The 18,636-nt window shown below is 44.8% G+C and overlaps 1 protein-coding gene across 4 annotated transcripts in view; it reads right to left on the bottom strand.

Annotated features, from left to right (window-relative positions):
- ero1b (endoplasmic reticulum oxidoreductase 1 beta) overlaps positions 1 to 18,636 on the bottom strand; it is a 142,439-nt gene that overhangs the window by 22,772 nt on the left and 101,031 nt on the right. For 3 of the 4 annotated variants that reach the window (XM_038800530.1, XM_038800532.1, XM_038800531.1), the window contains 3 exons: positions 11,705 to 11,951; positions 8,298 to 8,367; positions 6,024 to 6,110 (listed from right to left, as the gene is read on the bottom strand). In XM_038800530.1, coding sequence (XP_038656458.1) covers positions 6,024 to 6,110; positions 8,298 to 8,367; positions 11,705 to 11,951 — 404 coding nt within the window. The remainder of the gene's footprint in view (positions 1 to 6,023; positions 6,111 to 8,297; positions 8,368 to 11,704; positions 11,952 to 18,636) is intronic. The other variant, XR_005461051.1, reaches the window with a different exon arrangement.

Below are 18,636 nucleotides of genomic sequence, written 5' to 3'. Positions count from 1 at the left end.
GCCTTAAGGGGATCTGTGCAGGGGTTCTTCAGGCGGTGGCAACCGTTCGTAGACTTCCTGGCGGAGCGTTAGGGGATGGGTGGTAGCAGCAGCAAACGGGGGGGCAATTGTACATTGCATTGTTTAGTTGTTTATTTATTTTCGTTGTTTCACTATTTTGTTCAGGGGGGTTTCTTCTATTTCTATTTTCTGTTATTTATGAAGTAAAAATTTTGAATAAAAATATTTTTTAAAAAAGATTGCAACAGGATCTTGACCAATTTGGCCAGTGGGCTGATAAATGGCAGATGGAGTTTAATTTGGATAAATGTGTGGTGATGCATTTTACTAGATAAATTGGGAATTGGGGAGAGTTACAGAACAAAGAGATCTAGGGGTACAGGTTCATAGCTCCTTGAAGGTGGAGTCGCTGGTGGAAAGGGAAGTGAAGAAGGCATTCAGCATGGTAGGTTTTATTGGTCAGAATACTGAATACAGGAGTTGGGATGTCTTGTTGAAGTTGGACAAGACCACACATGGAATACTGTGTTCCGTTCTGGTCACCCTATTATAGGAAAGATATTGTTAAATTAGGAGTGCAGAAGAGATTTACTATTATGCTACCAGGACTTGATGGTCTGAGTTACAAGGAGAGGCTGGATAGTCTGGGACTTTTTTCCTTAGACTGTAGGAGGCTTAAGGGTGATCTTTTAAAAAATATTTTTATTCTCCTTTTTCACATTTTCTCCCGAATTTACACCCACCAACAATAAACAATAATCAGCAACAGATATGTCAATCTCCTTAACAATAACAAGGATCCCATCCTCCCACCAACCCACAAACATCAGCCCGCATATTTACATAAACAAATGACAAAAAGGAATCAGGGATTTTTACCCATAGACATCCTTAATATACACAGCCCCCCATACCCCCCATTCATCCCCCACCCCAACTACTGTTCGATGTTATCCAGTTCTTGAAAGTGCATAATGAATAACGCCCATGAATTGTAGAACTCCTCCGTCCTTCCCCTCAGTTCAAACTTAACCTTCTCAAGGGTCAGGTATTCCAACAGGTCCCCCCGCCACGCCAGGGCACAGGGTGGAGCGGCCACTCTCCACACCAGCAGGATCCGCCTTCGGGCGATCAACGAGGCAAAGGCTGAAAATAGGCGACAGTTTTAGATAGAGGATCTGAACCGGCGCAGGCTTGGAGGGCCGAAGGGCCTGTTCCTGTGCTATAATTTTTCTTTCTTCTTTGTACGATATCTGCCTCCACACCCATTTCCAACCCTGGCTGGTCCGACACCCCAAATATGGCCTCCCAGGGATCCGGGTCCAGTTTCACATGCACCCACCTTGGAAATTACCCTAAAAATCTCCTTCCAGTACTCCCCAAGCTTTGGACAGGATCAAAACATATGAACGTGATTAGCCCCCCCCCCCGCCATGCTCACACACATCTTCTACTCCTTCAATGAATCGGCTCATCCTCGCCCTCGTGAGGTGCGTTCTGTATACCACCTTCAGCTGTATCAGCCCCAACCTCGCACACGAGGTGGAGGCATTTACTCTCCGGAGCACCTCACACCTCTATATCCTCTCCCAACTCTTCCTCCCAATTTGCTTTGATCCCTTCCATGGTGCCTTATCCTCTTCCAAAATAGCTCCGTACACCACTGGCGCTATCCCCTTCTCCAGTTCCCTTGTCGTCAGCACCTCCTTCAGCAGTTATGGAAGTCAGTTCCTCCGGGAAGCTCTGTATCTCCTTTCTGGCAAAATCTCGAACCTGTATGTATCTAAACATTTCTCCCTGCTCCAGCCCATACTTCGCTTCCAGCTACCTCAATCCTGCAAACCGACCCCTAAGAAACAGACCTTTCAGCATCTTAATCCCATTCTTTTCCCATTTCCGAAAACTTCCATCCCACTTCCCTGGCTCAAATCTGTGGTTCCCCCGAATCGGCATTTCCCTTGACCCTGCCTCCAACCCGAAGTGTTGGCGAAACTGGCTCCAAATTTTCAATGAAGCTATTATTACCGGGCTCCCCGAGTATTTCCCCGGAGCTATCGGGAGCGGCGCTGTTGCTGGTGCTTTCAGTCCCAACCCCCTGCACATACTCTCCTCCATTCTGACCCACTGGGAATCAACCCCTCTGACCCAGCTCCGCACCTTCTCCACATTCGCCAAGGGTGATCTTATAGAGGTCTTTGGTCAACATATTTTCCCAAAGGTAGAGGAGTCTAGAACTAGAGGGCATAGGTTTAAAGTGAGGGGAAGAGATACAAATGAGACCAGAGGAGAAATCTTTTCATACAGAGGGTGGTGAGCATCTGGAATGGGCTGCCAGAGGAAGTGGTAGAGGCATGTACAATTTTTTAAATTTAACAAAGTTAGACAGTTACATGGGCAGGGTGGGTATAGATGGATATGGGCCAAATGCAGGCAAGTGGGACTAGCTTAGTGATAGAAACTGAGCAGCATGGACAAGCTGGGCCGAAGGGCCTGTTTCTATGCTGTAAAAATCTATGACTCTATATCTACTTAATACGACTGCTCAGTGCATTAAGGCACAAAGCCTTAAGGATCGTCTTTTTAGCATTCCGTGCCCCATTCCCATTATTTTTCATTGTGGCCCCTGATTTCTCTGCCTGTCACTTTTCTTATTCCCCTTTCTGTCTTTTGTTCTTGCGTTTCCTCCTCTTCTGACTCCTTGCATAGGTTCCTATCGACCTGCAATTTTAGTTTAAACCCTTCCGAACTACTCTAGCAAATACTCCCCCTAGGACATTAGTCCTGGTGCTGCCCAGTTGTAACTATCCAGTTTGTACTGGTCTCACCTCCACCAGAACTGGTCCTAGCATCCCATGAATCTAAGAGCCCCCCCTTCGCACCATCTCTTCAGCCATGCATTCATATGATTTATCCTACTATTTCTGCACTGACTAGCATATGACAATGGTAGTAATCCTGAGATCACTACCTTTGAGGCTCTACTTTTCAACTTACTTCCGAACTCCCTATAATTCTGCTTTTAGGACCGTATCCTTTTTTAAAAAACCAATGTTCTTTGTAACAGTGTACCACGACAACTGGCCCAATCCAGAACGTAGCTGTTACGAAACATCCTTGGCCCTAACACCAGGGAGGCAACATACCATTCTGGACTCTTGTTTGCAGCCACAGAAATCCCCATATATTCCCCTTACAATGAAACCCCCTGTAACTATTGCAGGGCACACTTTTTATTCTTCCTCTGTGCAGCAGAGCCAACTGCAGTGCAACATATTTGGCTGTTGTTTTCCCCAACAATATTCAAAATATCAGTTTTGCAGGGGAATAGCCACAGGAGATTCTTGCACTGTCTCACTTGTCCTCTTCTCTGCTTGACGGCCGCCCATTCTCTTTCTGCCTGCGGAGTCTTAGCCTGCGGTGTGACTCCCTCTATATGTGCTATCCATGATACTCTCTGCCTCCTGGATGCGCCAGTGTCCCCAGCCATTGATGCAGCATCAGATTAACAAATATTATGATCTAGTATGTTGCCATGCCACCAATCAGCATTGAAGGTTGTTGCTAACTTCACCTATCTAGGCTCCACAATCACCAGTGATCTGTCACCCAATTCTGAAATCAACACACATACATTGCAAAAGCTGCAGCTGGTATGTCCAAACTGAGTAAGAGTGTGGAACAACAGCCAAAAACATCAGAATCTACCAAGTCTGCGTCCTCAGCATACTCCTCTACAGTCAGGAGACCTGGATAACATATATCACGCAGGAAAAAAGGCTGTCTCAGACATTTCCTTGGCACCTCTTGACAGGACAAGGTCACCAACTCGGAGGTCCTGGAACGTGCTATTTCTATTATTCTACACCCATTACAAAGGTCAATTACACTGGAGTTGGTTCAGCCAGAAAAGGCCATATACCCAAAGAAATTCTATATGGTAAACTGGGCACTGGGTCACGACCTGCAAGATATCCATACCTCCTGCAAGCAAGATATGGGATAGCGGAAATCAACACTGACAATTGGCAGGCAGTCACTGATGGCCATGACCGTCGGAAGCTCATTGGTTGGAGGGACATTGGGAGAGGTGAGGAGACAAAGCTCAGTTGGTCGAGAAGTGGTCCGAGACAAAACAGAAGCCAACAAATTTTGCACATCAGCCGTTTGCAACAAATGCTGCAGAGACTATCATGCCAGGCATGGTTGAACACCGCGTTGACCACCAAAGCGCAAATCATAATCTCACAAGATAGAAGAACTGGCAAAGATGTTAGTTGTGGGATACTTCCTGGCCAGGAACTGAATAGCGCCATGGAATCTTCCTCATCCACCTGGGAGAATAGATGGGACCTCTATTTAACATCTGAAAGACGCTGTAACAATACTGCAGCATTCAGAGTGCCTAAGTGTCAGCATCTGATTATGTGCTTAACTCTGGAAATGTCTTAAACTCACAACTTCCTGACTTAGGGGTGAGGGTGCTACTAATGAACCATGGTTCTCAGCCAAGGGAGAATGCTACCATTCCAAAAATGTTTAAATAATTGTATTCATGCCCTTAAAGCAGAATGATAGAAGTTAATAATTTGGGATTCAAAGCAATCTTTTTTCAACGATCCTTAAAATTGGACATTCAAGTAAGCCAAGAACACCTTGATCCAGAAATAACTAAAACATTCAATTTACTACCTTCAGCACTAACATTTATATTAACGATTTAAACTTTGGAATCAAAGAAAATTCTAAAAATAATGGACGACGCCAATTTTTGCATGCGATGACTGCAGAGGGTTGGTGTCAACACGGAGGGCGGCTGCAACAAATTACAAGCCAATATTAATAAACCTGCAGCATGAATATATAAATGGACAAATAAATTAGAGTGCAGCTCTAATAACGCTCAAGAAATCCCACAGCATCCAGGACTGAGCAGCCTGCTTGATTGGCATCCCATCCACAAACATTCACTCCCTCCAAAATTGACACAATGGCAGCAGTGTGTACCATCTACAAGTTGCACTGCAGAAACTCACCAAAGGCTCCTTAGACAGCACCTTCCAAACCCATGACCATGCTATCTATAAGCACAAGAGCAACAGATACATGGGAACACCACCACCTGGAAGTTCCCCTCCAAGCCACACATCATCAGGAAGTGGAAATTTACATAATTCTTTCACATTGTTGGGCAAAATCCTGGAACTCCCTCCCTAACAGCACTTTACCTATATGATATGGACTGAAGCAGTTCGAGAAAGAGCTCACCACCACCTTCCCAAGAGCAACTAGGGATTGGCAATAAATACTGGCTGAGCCAGCGACACCCACATTCCTTGAATGAGTAAAAAAAAAACATGAGAAGCATATGAGAGAGAAGAAAATAATTCAAGGGTTATGTTCAAAGCATTAGATGTGGAAGGAGGGAGAAGTTTGAGTGGAGCATGGACGTTTGGATCAAAAGGACTGTTCCCATACTATGTATTTTATGTAATTCTATGCAATAGACCAAATAATTTTGATGGTGACTCCATTTATTTCTTTAATAAATGGAAGAGTGTCACTTTTAAAATTATCCATAGCATTATTTGAAAATTGCTTTTTGTGTGAAGGTTTTTCCCATGCATTAAGACGACAGATTCAACAGTTTACGTTCTCAAAAAACATTTACATGCCAGAAGTTGCGGAGCACTCGAGTGATGTGTCAGTTTAAATTTGTTAAAGACGTGTGGCGTCTTTATCAGTCACATATGAAATTAGGAAACGTAAGGGAACAAAAGATTCCACTACTGTTTAAACAGCTGCATCTCGAGTGTGTGCTGCAAATTGTAATCTCGGTCTTGTTCCCATTAATGATTGTGCATATGGGAATCTGCGCCATTTCGCACCTCAGTGTTTCCCAGCAGCCTGTGAACCATTAGCTTTGTCACAATGCACAACTTTTCACACCCTCATGCAAGGTGTTAATCAGCATTGATTGTTCTCCAAATTACTTGCATTACTTGGGAATATTACGTGAAACAAACCTGAAGTTTACCCCATAATCTGCACTTGTCACATCCAACACAGTCCATTATAAGAGAGATATTCTTAAAATGAAGCCGGAATTCCTCCTATAAAAAAGGATTAAAAAATCATAATTCATCACTTGCATTAACTTTGCAGTCAGACAAGATTGATTTCCGTTACCACAAGTTGAGCAGGCAATATGAAATACATCATGTCAGATGCATATGACCTGCAGGTTCATTGCAAGTTTCAGGTGCCTATGTTTCAGTGGCATCTTATGTCACCATTTGATTTCTGTTGTGTGCCATCTCTCCAGCCTTGTCCTTGTTTTTCTGTAATTTCATTTCGGCACTCAAAGCGTTGCTACCACTATATGTTGCGTCATTTGCAGCAGAATGTACAATGAGATTCTTTTCCATTCAATGGGCGGGATTCTCTGGCTGTCCGATGGCGGCAGGATTCTCTGGCCCCATGGCAGTGCATCCCCACCACTGGGTTCCTGGCAGCATGGGGTGGTTTCAATGGGAAATCCCATTGACAAGCAGCGGGCATAGAGAATCCCGCAACCAACGAATGGCATGGCCAAATACTTCATCCTTGCTAGCAGCTATAGTGTGGTGGACCCGCAATGGAGAATCGCGGCCAATGTCTCGTTTCCAATTAAGTAACAGAGCCTTAGTTTTGATTGCTTGCTAAAGGTTCTGGAAATTAATCCCCGCTATATGGATTGCTCAGAATGGCAAGAACTAAAGATAGTGCAATTGGAAACAGCAACATTTATATAGGATTTTATTTTATCAAGTTAAAGGTGCAAGGGAGCTTCCAAGAAGTGTGTTCAGAAAGAAACTGGCATCAGGCCAAAGGAGGCAATGACACAAGGTGGTAGTAACGTGTGGCCAAAGTGCTGGGTGTTAAGGGAGGAAAGAAAAGTGGATAGGTGATGAAGTTTAGAGGGGGAGGTCCAGAGCTTAGGGCCCAAACTGCTCAAGACAAAGATGGGGATGTGCAGTGGTTGAGAAAAATCAACAGATATAAAAATAGAGGTGCTGGAACGGACAAGAAGAATGCAGGCTCTGAAGGATACAAGGAAGTGGCTGGAGTTGATGATGGGAGTCGGGAAACCAGGCTAGATGAGAGAGGGGGTGGTTGTGAATATCGCTAAGAGTTTAAATGGAGAGAAAGTTTAAGAATGGGGAATTAATTCAGAATGAGAGAGGGCGAGGAGGATAAGAGATGAAAACTGGATTCAGAGGTTCCTCAGTGTAGAGGCCGAGAAATGTCAGAGAAACACAAGAGAGTCTTGGGACGAACATAGAGTGCACAAGGAGGCCATTTGGCCCATCGAGTCTGCACCGACGAACTCAAACTCCCATTTCCACCCTATCCCTGTAACCCAACAACCCCTCCTAACCTTTTTTGGTTAGTAAGAGCAATTTAGCATTACCAATCGACCTAACGTGTACGTGTTTGGACTGTGGGAGGAAACCGGAGCACCCGGAGGAAACCCACGCAGACACGGGGAGAACGTGCAGACTCCACACAGACAGTGACCCAGCGGGGAATCGAACTTGGGACCCTGGCGCTGTGAAGCCACAGTGCTATCCACTTGCCCATGGATGGGTAGACATTGAATATTTTAAGAAAAAAGGTCCGAGGGGTGGAACAAGATGAGGTGCTCGAAGTAGCAGAGTAGCAAGGAGAAAGTCCAATCCGAGATTTGGTTACATGGGCACTGCAACGGTTCTAGCTGAGCTGGTGATGGAAACAATAGTCAGATAGGGAGAGGGGGATAGAAATAAGCTGCAGATTTATCCAAGAGGAAATGTAAGCCTGAGATAGTGGCAGGAGAACAGGAATTGGGTATGGTTTTGAGAGTGTTTTGGTGGGGAAGGGAGAGAAAGAATTACTTGTACAATCACACAAGCAAGCTTAATTATGGGGACATTTCTATGGACACCAAAAAGCAAGAATACACCAAGAGGGAAATGCTGAAAATAATATTTATAATAAGAGTTGAAGTAGGTAATTTAGCCCTTGGAGCTTGCTCAGCCAAACAGAAGGTCATGGCTGATCTACCTCAATTCCACCACCCAGTGCACACACTATATCCCATGGCACCCAAAAATCTATAGAGCTCTCACGTGAATATATTCAACAATTGAGAAAAGGCTGGATGGTCTAACTTTCAATCAATCACACTAAACTTTATCATGTGTAAAACCTCGAAGCGAGAAAAGAGTTATTTTGTAGAATTAATATCCTTACACAAAATAACTGTACCAACACTTTACCTTAAGTGTTTTTGCCTCTTTCTTGTTGCCTGCAAACATGGACTTCTCATCAAAATGCATAGGAAATAACCTATTATAAAGGAAAACTGTTTACAGTATTCAAAATAAATACAAGATACTCATTTGAATTCAAATCCCTTCCCAAATTTGGACATACAGTCAATCAAATACTGACAAAATCTGCTTTAATATTCCAATTTTTCAAATGTACAATGAAAGCAATACCATTTATACTCTGGAAAAGATGTTTTAAATGGAAAACTTCTTTAAAAAATCAAAACATAAATATAACAATACAGAAACAAATTCCCAAAGAACGCATTAACACGTCACAAATATCAAAAGTAGGAGGTATAGATGAACAAAGTTCTCACTGGTTGGCAAATCTGGAATTTAAGAACTCAAACACCATTTTTGCCAAACGTATGATAATAAATTACCTTGCTCAAAATAACACTCACATTAATAATTTAAAAAGACAAGGAAACAAGAACAGCAGCAACCTGGAACAAGAACTCTGGCATATTTTCTTTTTCCCCCCTATTCCCCCCTAGAGAAATATAGAGAGGCCAATGCAGCACCCATACTAATTTCTCAAAGCTACACACAGAATAGATATTCACCCTGCTGGTCTGCATTACTTCGTAATGCTGTAGTTGCACCATTGGATCAGAAATAAGATATTTACTATGTTAACAGCTGCCTATTCCAATACAATCCTTGCTGACCTCCCAAGCCTTACTCTCCAAATACTTGATCATTCACAAATCTGGTGCTATCATCCTAACTTGCACCAAATCTAGTTCATCCACCACCCTTAATGTTTGATGATCCACACCAAGTCCCAATTAAGCAAAGCCTAAATTTTAAAATGTTTATCCTTGCATTAAAGCTTTATTCCTGCCGCACTCGGTGGCCCTAGAGAAATACTCAGGAAGTCTGGAGGTAGTGGCGGCGCTCAGGATCTAGAATTAGGAATCTGATCAGGATCTGATTAGGAATCCCAGATTTCAATTCCTTCACCACTGGTGGCCATGCCATCAGCTGCCTGGGCCTCACGTTGTGGAAACCCATGGCTAAACCTCTCCAACTCTCTACCTCATATGTCCCCCCTTTAAGATACCCCTCAAAATTTACCTCTTGCACTATGCTTTCAGTCATATGCTCTAACATCTCCTTATGTGGGTTGTTATTGTCCATACCCTTTGAATAAAGAGGGAGATAAAATTTTGCTTCCATAGACTGAACCATTTGCATTGATCGTTCGCAAATAAATTGTGTACAATGTGCACAGTACTTTCAGAAGATAGAAAGGAGAATCTTACCATCGAGATGGAAGATACCAATAATCCTGGAAGGATTGAGAAAGCCTTTAAGGCAGGTAGGAACAAGGTGAACTACTGAAAAAAAGGTAGCTCTTGGTGGATTGAAAGCCCGAAGATAGGAAGTTAGGAGTTTAAGAGCTTATTGAAAAGAGGACTGAAGGATAGCTTTTCTGCGAATATGGAGGTGTTTGAAGCAGGCAGCAACCGATCAGAAATATCTTTAGGAAAGGTACAGCTCTGATGTGCCATGGCCTCTAGGATGAGTGGGGGAAGTTTAAGGGCGAGGTTCAATTAGGACAACAGGGAAATTTCGGCAAAACATGAAATAACGGAGGACGCGCAGTTACTTGGTCCATAGACTGAGAAAAAAAGGGCAAGGAACATATAGCTGAGGAAGTATGTAGGGCCATTTAAGTGGGAAAAGGATTTTGAAGGAATGAGGCATATGGCAGAGTAAGAAATGCTTAAAAGATGGTAGAGGCGGCAGGCCAAATAGAACCTGGTGATGAGAGCCACGCTTACAATGCTAACATTTAATAAGGCCCCAGAGAACAAGAGACTGATCTACATTGTGGATAATGTGCTCCTTTTTAAGAGGATGATGTGAAATAGCAGAAAACTCAGAGTTGGTCAACGAGCAGGAACAGCCTTGACCAGGTTGCAGTCCGGTGTCAATATTTGTTGACTGATTGCTGTGAAAAGCCTTGGATATTTCATTCTAACTCTAGCTGCCCCGTTTAGCTGTGGGCGCAAATCCCTTAATGGTCACTAAATGGTCAATAAATCTCACAAACAATCAGAAATCAGATTTGTGTAGGTGGGTCTTCTCTTCTTCCTCCCTCTCTCTCTCGTTAAACCCCCCTCCCTCCACCGTAATCGGGTTCATACCCTCATACATTTTAATACATTTAAATGTAATTACTGGGCTTGATGCAGTAGTATCCACCTGCAACTTGCAAACCCTCCCCCTCCCACCCATTGTGGCGTGATGGGTGGGAGAGGAGTAGTGAGGGAGAACCCGTGGTGGTTGCCAGGGTATGGGGAGCCCAGAAACCTGCAAGGCTGGGGGGAGGAGAGAGAAGAGACACCCGACGCTTGTGAAGGGTGAGGATAAGAGGGGAGGGCATATTTCTATGAGCGCGCTGGGGAGGGGGGGTGTGCGTGAGGATAAGAGGGAGGGCATATTTCAGCGAGTGCGCTGGGGGGGGGGAGAGAAGAGAAGAGAAAGAAAGAGGGGAGAACGCCTATATCTGTGGGGTTGCCAATGTGGATGATGGAGGGGGAGCCTTAAATTTAACTTAGAGATCAGGCTGAGAATTCTGGCTTAGCTGCAGTGTTTAGGCCTCACCCCACCAACTGGCTGTGTCATCCTTGCTAGCACTCAAATAGCATAAAGTACTGTTAAATCAGGCATGAAAAGGTAACTGTGAAGCTGGCGAGGTTCAGTGTTGGATCGGGGGAGGAAAAACTGCAATTTCCAGCTTCACAGATGCATCCTATATAAATGAAAATTGTTGTCATTGACTCGTTCATATAAAGGGGAACAAACCTTAAGTTTCACCCTGCACATATTCTCCCCGAATCCTCCCCCTCAATTTAGATATTAGGTAACATTTTACAGCACAAAACAAGCCATTCAGCCAAACAGGTCTATGCTGGTGTTTCTGCTTCTCATAATAGGATATCAATTTAATCTCAGAAGCAATGAAATTCAAGTCTCATTAGCTGGGATTCCTGGATGATATTTCTAAGTCTCAGCAGTATGAGATCACTGGTCACCCATAATACTAAACTGGTGCGCAGAACCTGCAAAGAGCGTGTGGAATCACACAGCAGCTAAATGGTATAAATCATCAAGAACCAACAAAAATTTGGGAACTGGAGCTAGGGAAATATTCACCGTCAGTTCTACTTTTACCAACCACTTGCTGTGGGATGGCAACATGGAGATCAACCAAAACTGCAGCTTCTTTTATTCCATACTTGGTGTAACTGAGCTTTAAAATGATGGCTAAAAATTGATTAAGTAACATCACACAAACATTCTCGTGTCACATCCACTATTTTAACTATTTCTCTTACTTGGTTTCCTGGAGAACCTCCAGCAGCTGCTTTTTGGTAATTGCATCTTCTGTTGTATTTCCAGTGTACAAATCGACAATTGAACGTTCAAAATACAGAGCTACTTTGGACAAAGCTCTCAGTTGAATTAAGTACAAAAAATAAAGGTTTTTCAACCTTCTTGGACCTTCTCCTTTTGTTTCAATCGGATGAAACCGAGATTGGAATTCTTCTAAGTTTGGTCCCCATCTAGTTCTTCCCCATCCATCTGAAACAACACGTCAGATAATAGCTAAAGTGATTCAGGCAAAACTGTCTATTCTGTTAAAACACGAGAGAATTGGTAATTCCTAGATTAAAAATTTGTTACAGATCAAAGAATGCACATAATTTTGCAGTGCATGAAGGCAATAACCATCTGTTAAGGTACAACTTGCTTTACATCACAGAGTACCACACTTTTCAATCCAGCAGCCATTGCTCAATTAAAAGGCACGGTTGGCATCATTAATAGCTATTGCTCTTCCAGTTGTCAGGTGACACGGTGGCGAGGCTGAATAATTACCCAATGTTCCGATGGAAATGTGCATACAGAAATCCTTTTCCAAAATAAATGATTCATGATTACAAGTTATCATTGCTAAATTTACAGTCAGTTAAAGTACAAAAAGTACGAGATTAACTTTTAACGTCGGCAGTTATCTGGTGAAGCAGAGCAGATTTCAAGGAAGTGAAAACCATGCAGGTTCCACAATGGGCTCAAATAGATTACTGACCATAGAACATAGAACGATACAGCGCAGTACAGGCCCTTCGGCCCACGATGTTGCACCGACATGGGAAGTCAAAAACTAAAGGCCATCTAACCTACACTATGCCATTATCATCCATATGCTTATCCAATAAACTTTTAAATGCCCACAATGTTGGCGAGTTCACTACTGTTGCAGGTAGGGCATTCCACGGCCTCACCACTCTTTGCGTAAGAAACCTACCTCTGACCTCTGTCCTATATCTATTACCCCTCAATTTATGGCTATGTCCCCCTCGTGCTAGCCACCTCCATCCGCGGGAGAAGGCTCTCACTGTCCACCCTATCTAACCCTCTGATCATTTTGTATGCCTCTATTAAGTCACCTCTTAACCTTCTTCTCTCTAACGAAAACAACCTCAAGTCCATCAGCCACACACTCCCGCTCTCCCTCGCGGGGAGAGTTCAGACGATCAAAATGAACGTACTGCCCAGGTTCCTCTTCCTGTTTAGATCCATTCCGATCTACATCCCCAAGGCCTTTTTCAAAGCGCTGGACAAACTCATCATGGCGTTCGTATGGGGGGGTAAAAATGCTAGGATCCCAAAGAAGGTCTTACAAAAAACAAAAACCAGGGGAGGGTTAGCCCTCCCGAATCTACAATTCTACCACTGGGCAGCAACAGCCGAGCGAGTAAGGGGATGGATCCAGGAGCCAGAAGCTGAGTGGGTGCGTGCGGAGGAGGCCTCCTGCATGGGAACCTCCCTCCGGGCCCTCGCCACGGCAGCACTCCCATCCCCACCCAAAAAACACTCCAGCAGCCCAGTGGTGACAGCCACCCTCCAATCCTGGAACCAACTGCGGCAGCAACTTGGCCTGACCAAAATGTCGAACAGGGCTCCCATCTGCAACAACCATAGGTTCACACCAGCACTGACTGACGCCACCTTCAAAAGGTGGAGGCAGGACGGGGGGACACTGACAGTCAGGGACCTATACACGGACGACAGGATCGCAACACTGGACGAACTGACAGAGAAATTTCAGCTAGCTGGGGGGAACGAGCTACGGTACCTGCAGCTCAAAAACTTCCTACGAAAGGAGACAAGGACGTACCCACAACCGCCACTACTGGAAGACCTACTGGACGCAAGTATCCTAGAGAAAGGGAACTGTAGTGACATGTATGACCGACTGGTAGATAGGGACGACACCGTACTGGACGCAACAAGGAGGAAATGGGAGGACGACCTGGGGATGGAGATAGGGTGGGGACTCTGGAGCGAAGCACTGCATAGGGTCAACTCCACCTCCACGTGCGCAAGGCTCAGCCTGACGCAACTAAAAGTGGTACATAGAGCCCACTTAACAAGAACCCGTATGAGTAGGTTCTTCCCGGAGGTGGAAGACAGATGTGAACGGTGCCAAAGAGGCCCGGCCAACCACGCCCACATGTTCTGGTCTTGCCCCAGACTCGTGGAGTACTGGACAGCCTTCTTCGAGGTTATGTCCAAAGTGGTGGGAGTGAGGGTGGAGCCATGCCCGATAGTGGCGGTCTTCGGGGTTTCAGAACAGCCAGATCTATTCCTGGGGAAGAGGGCGGACGCCCTTGCCTTTGCCTCCCTGATCGCCCGCCGTAGAATCCTGTTTGGCTGGCGGTCAGCAGCACCGCCCAGAGCTGCGGACTGGCTGTCCGACCTCTCGGAATCTCTCCAAATGGAGAAAATCAAATTTGCCATCCGAGGGTCGGACGACGGCTTCCACAGAACGTGGGAGCCATTCATGCAACTGTTCCGGGACCTATTTGTGGCCAATGTACAAGAGGAAGAATAGTCGGGGGAAGGTAGCGGGAGGGGGGCTACAGGTTCGTTACGGGGGTTCGATGGCTAGCTAGGGCCCAAAACCAAACTAAATAAACATGTTGAGGGGGGGGGGGCGCAGTTACTACTACGAAGATGCTTACCTGTAAATATGTATGTTAATTTTTGCGTGTTTGTTTTTTTTTTCTCTCCTAACAATTTGTAATTTGTTCAATATAAAATATGAAAACTGAATAAAAACATTTATAAAAATAAAAGTCCATCAGCCTTTCCTCATAAGATTTTCCCTCCATACCAGGCAACATCCTGGTAAATCTCCTCTGCACCCGTTCCAAAGCTTCCACGTCCTTCCTATAATGAGGCGACCAGAACTGTACGCAATACTCCAAATGCGGCCGTACCAGAGTTTTGTACAGCTGCAACATGACCTCATGGCTCCGGAACTCAATCCCTCTACCAATAAAGGCCAACACACCATAGGCCTTCTTCACAACCCTATCAACCTGGGTGGCAACTTTCAGGGATCTATGTACATGGACACCGAGATCCCTCTGCTCATCCACACTGCCAAGAATGTTACCATTAGCCAAATATTCCGCATTCCTGTTATTCTTTCCAAAGTGAATCACCTCACACTTCTCTACATTAAACTCCATTTGCCACCTCTCAGCCCAGCTCTGCAGCTTATCTATGTCCCTCTGTAACCTGCAACATCCTTCCACACTGTCTACAACTCCACCGACTTTAGTGTTGTCTGCAAATTTACTCACCCAACCTTCTGTGCCCTCCTCTAGGTCATTTATAAAAATGACAAACAGCAACGGCCCCAGAACAGATCCTTGTGGTACGCCACTCGTAACTGAACTCCATTCTGAACATTTCCCATCAACCACCACCCTCTGTCTTCTTTCAACTAGCCAATTTCTGATCCCCATCTCTAAATCACCCTCAATCTCCAGCCTCCGTACTTTCTGCAATAGACGACCGTGGGGAACCTTATCAAACGCTTTACTGAAATCCATATACACATCAACTGCTCTACCCTCGTCTACCTGTTCAGTCACCTTCTCAAAGAACTCGATAAGGTTTGTGAGGCATGACCTACCCTTCACAAAACCATGTTGACTATCCCTAATCATATTATTCCTATCTAGATGATTATAAATCGTATCTCTTATAATCCTCTCCAAGACTTTACCCACAACAGACGTGAGGCTCACCGGCCTATAGTTACCGGGGTCATCTCTACTCCCCTTCTTGAACAAAGGGACCACATTTGCTACCCTCCAGTCCTCTGGCACTATTCCTGTAGCCAATGATGACCTAAAAATCAAAGCCAAAGGCTCAGCAATCTCTTCCCTGGCTTCCCAGAGAATCCTAGGATAAATCCCATCAGGCCCCGGGGACTTATCTATTTTCACCTTGTCCAGAATTGCCAACACTTCTTCCCTACGCACCTCAATGCCATCTATTCTAATGGCCTGGGTCTCAGCATTCTCCTCCACAACATTATCATTTTCCTGAGTGAATACTGACGAAAAGTATTCATTTAGTAGCTCGCTTATCTCCTCAGCCTCCACACACAACTTCCCACCACTGTCCTTGACCGGCCCTACTCTTACCCTAGTCATTCTTTTATTCCTGACATACCTATAGAAAGCTTTTGGGTTTTCCTTGATCCTACCTGCCAAAGACTTCTCATGTCCCCTCCTTGCTCGTCTCAGCTCTCTCTTTAGATCCTTCCTCGCTTCCTTATAACTATCAAGCGCCCCAACTGAAACTTCATGCCTCATCTTCACATAGGCCTCCTTCTTCCTCTTAACAAAAGATTCCACTTCTTTGGTAAACCACGGTTCCCTCGCTCGACCCCTTCCTCCCTGCCTGACTGGTACGTACTTATCAAGAACATGCAATAGCTGTTCCTTGAACAAGCTCCACATATCCAGTGTGCCCAACCCTTGCAGCCTACTTCTCCAACCTACACATCCCAAGTCATGTCTAATAGCATCATAATTGCCCTTCCCCCAGCTATTCCCCCAACTCTTGCCCTGCGGGGTATACTTATCCCTTTCCATCACTAACGTAAAGGTCACCGAATTGTGGTCACTGTTTCCAAAGTGCTCACCTACCTCCAGATCTAACACCTGGCCTGGTTCATTACCCAAAACCAAATCCAATGTGGCCTCGCCTCTTGTTGGCCTGTCAACATATTGTGTCAGGAAACCCTCCTGCACACATTGTACAAAGAACGACCCATCTAATGTACTCGAACTATATCTTTTCCAGTCAATATTTGGAAAGTTAAAGTCTCCCATAACAACTACCCTGTTACTTTCGCTCTTTTCCAGAATCATCTTTGCCATCCTTTCCTCTACATCCCTAGAACTATGTAGTGAAAGTGAAAAGGACTCCCTATTAGAGCTATTTTGAATAGCCTTTACTGTCTTTATAGTATACAACATTTAAAAAAATTCTTGCAACATGCTGTTCCTCTGAACACAAACTGAAGTATTGTCAATTCATGGAGAAGGTTATGGCTACATTTATCATCTAATTGGTCTTGTGCGAGAAAAATAAAATAGATTTGTCACCCGTAGATCTTTCTCTTTAAAAGCTTTGCAAGGCATCACAGATTTGAGCCAGGGGAGTGGGACGGAAATTTTCGGAAATGGGAGGAGAAGGGGATTAAGACAGTAAAAGATTTGTTTCTTGGAGAATAGAAGGAGCTGTGAGCGAAGTATTGGCTGGAGCAGGGGGAAATGTTTAGACACATGAAGGTTTGAGATTTTGCCAGGAAGGAGATAGAGTTTCCCGGTGGAGCCGGCCTCCACATTGCTGGAGGAGGTGTTGACGACAGGGGAACTGGAGAAGGGGTAGTTCGGCGGTTTACAGGGCTATTTTGGAAGAGGAGAAGGCACCATTGGAAGGGATCAAAGTACAGTGGGAGGAACGGTTGGGAGAGGTTATAGAGGAGGGGGTCTGGTGCGAGATGCTCCGGAGAGTGAACACCTCCACCTCGTGCGCGAGGTTGGGGCTGATACAGCTGAAGGTGGTATATAGAGCACACCTCACAAGGGCGAGAATGAGCTGGCTCTTTGAATGGGTAGAAGATGTGTGCATGAGGTTTTTAGGGTAATCTCTAAAGTGCTGCACGTGAAACTGGACCCGGGCCCTCAGGAGGCCATATTCGGGATGTCGAACCAGCCAGGGATGGAAACTGGTGCGGAGGCAGATGCTGTAGCCTTCGCCTTGTTGATTGCCTGAAGGCGGATCCAGTTGGAATGGAGAGTGACCTCTCCACCTGTGCCCTGGCGTGGCGGGGGACCTGTTGGAATTCGTGACTTTTGAGAAGGTTAAGTTTGAACTGAGGGGAAGGATGGAGGGGTTCTACAATTCATGGGCGTTGTTCATTATGCACTTTCAAGAATTGGATAACATCAAACATTAGCGGTGGTGGTGGTGGGGAGGCGGGGAAAAAGAGAGAAATAAAAGCTTTGCAAGGTTGTTGGGAATCAAACCCACAAAAGAGGGAAAATATAACATGATTTTGTTGGTTTGCTATAAACTTGCCCAAATGAACATGGATAAAAAAATTTAATAATCCACATTTCTGGGACATATTCCAAAAGAAAGGACCATCAAATAATTTAAATAAATTCATCCTGTGGAAGGTTTTCTTGGAAAATTTCCAAATGGACAACAAATATTGGTAGCCTATTTATGCAATAAGCGGAGTCGGGACCATAGGAGCAGGAGTGGGCCATTTGGCACCTAAAGCCAAATCATTCATCATTCAGTTAGATGAGGACTGATTTTCACTTGATATCTTTTATCAAGCTTTGTCTTAAATATATTCTTTATTTTTTTCCCCCTTATAAATTTAGAGTACCCAATTCATTTTTCCAATTAAGGGACAATTTAGCACGGCCAATCCACCTACCCTGAACATCTTTGGGTTGTGGGGGTGAAACCCGCGCAAATACGGGGAGAATGTACAAACTCCACACGGACAGTGACCCAGAGCCAGGATCGAACATGGGACCTCGGCAATGTGAGGCAGCAGTGCTAACCACTGCACCATGCTCTGTCTTGAATATATTCAATGACTGCATCACCACAGCCCTATGGAGTAATGAATTCCAAAGATTCACCACCCTCTGACTAAAGAAGTGCCTCATTTCAATCTGAAATGGCCTACATCTTACTCTGAGTGTGTGTCCATCCACTGGTTCCAAGTCTCTGCCCAGCCCAGTCAGGAGACCCTGTCGAGCTCTGTAAGAATTTGTACACTTCAATGAGATCACCTCTCATTCTTTTCAACTCGACAGGCCCAGTCTCCTCAAATCGCTCGTCATAGAAATATTGTGCCATCTCAAACATT

The sequence above is a fragment of the Scyliorhinus canicula genome, chromosome 6, assembly GCF_902713615.1.
Source record: "Scyliorhinus canicula chromosome 6, sScyCan1.1, whole genome shotgun sequence".
Classification (NCBI taxonomy): Eukaryota; Metazoa; Chordata; class Chondrichthyes; order Carcharhiniformes; family Scyliorhinidae; genus Scyliorhinus; species Scyliorhinus canicula.
This window is presented reverse-complemented; position numbering and strand designations above follow the sequence as displayed.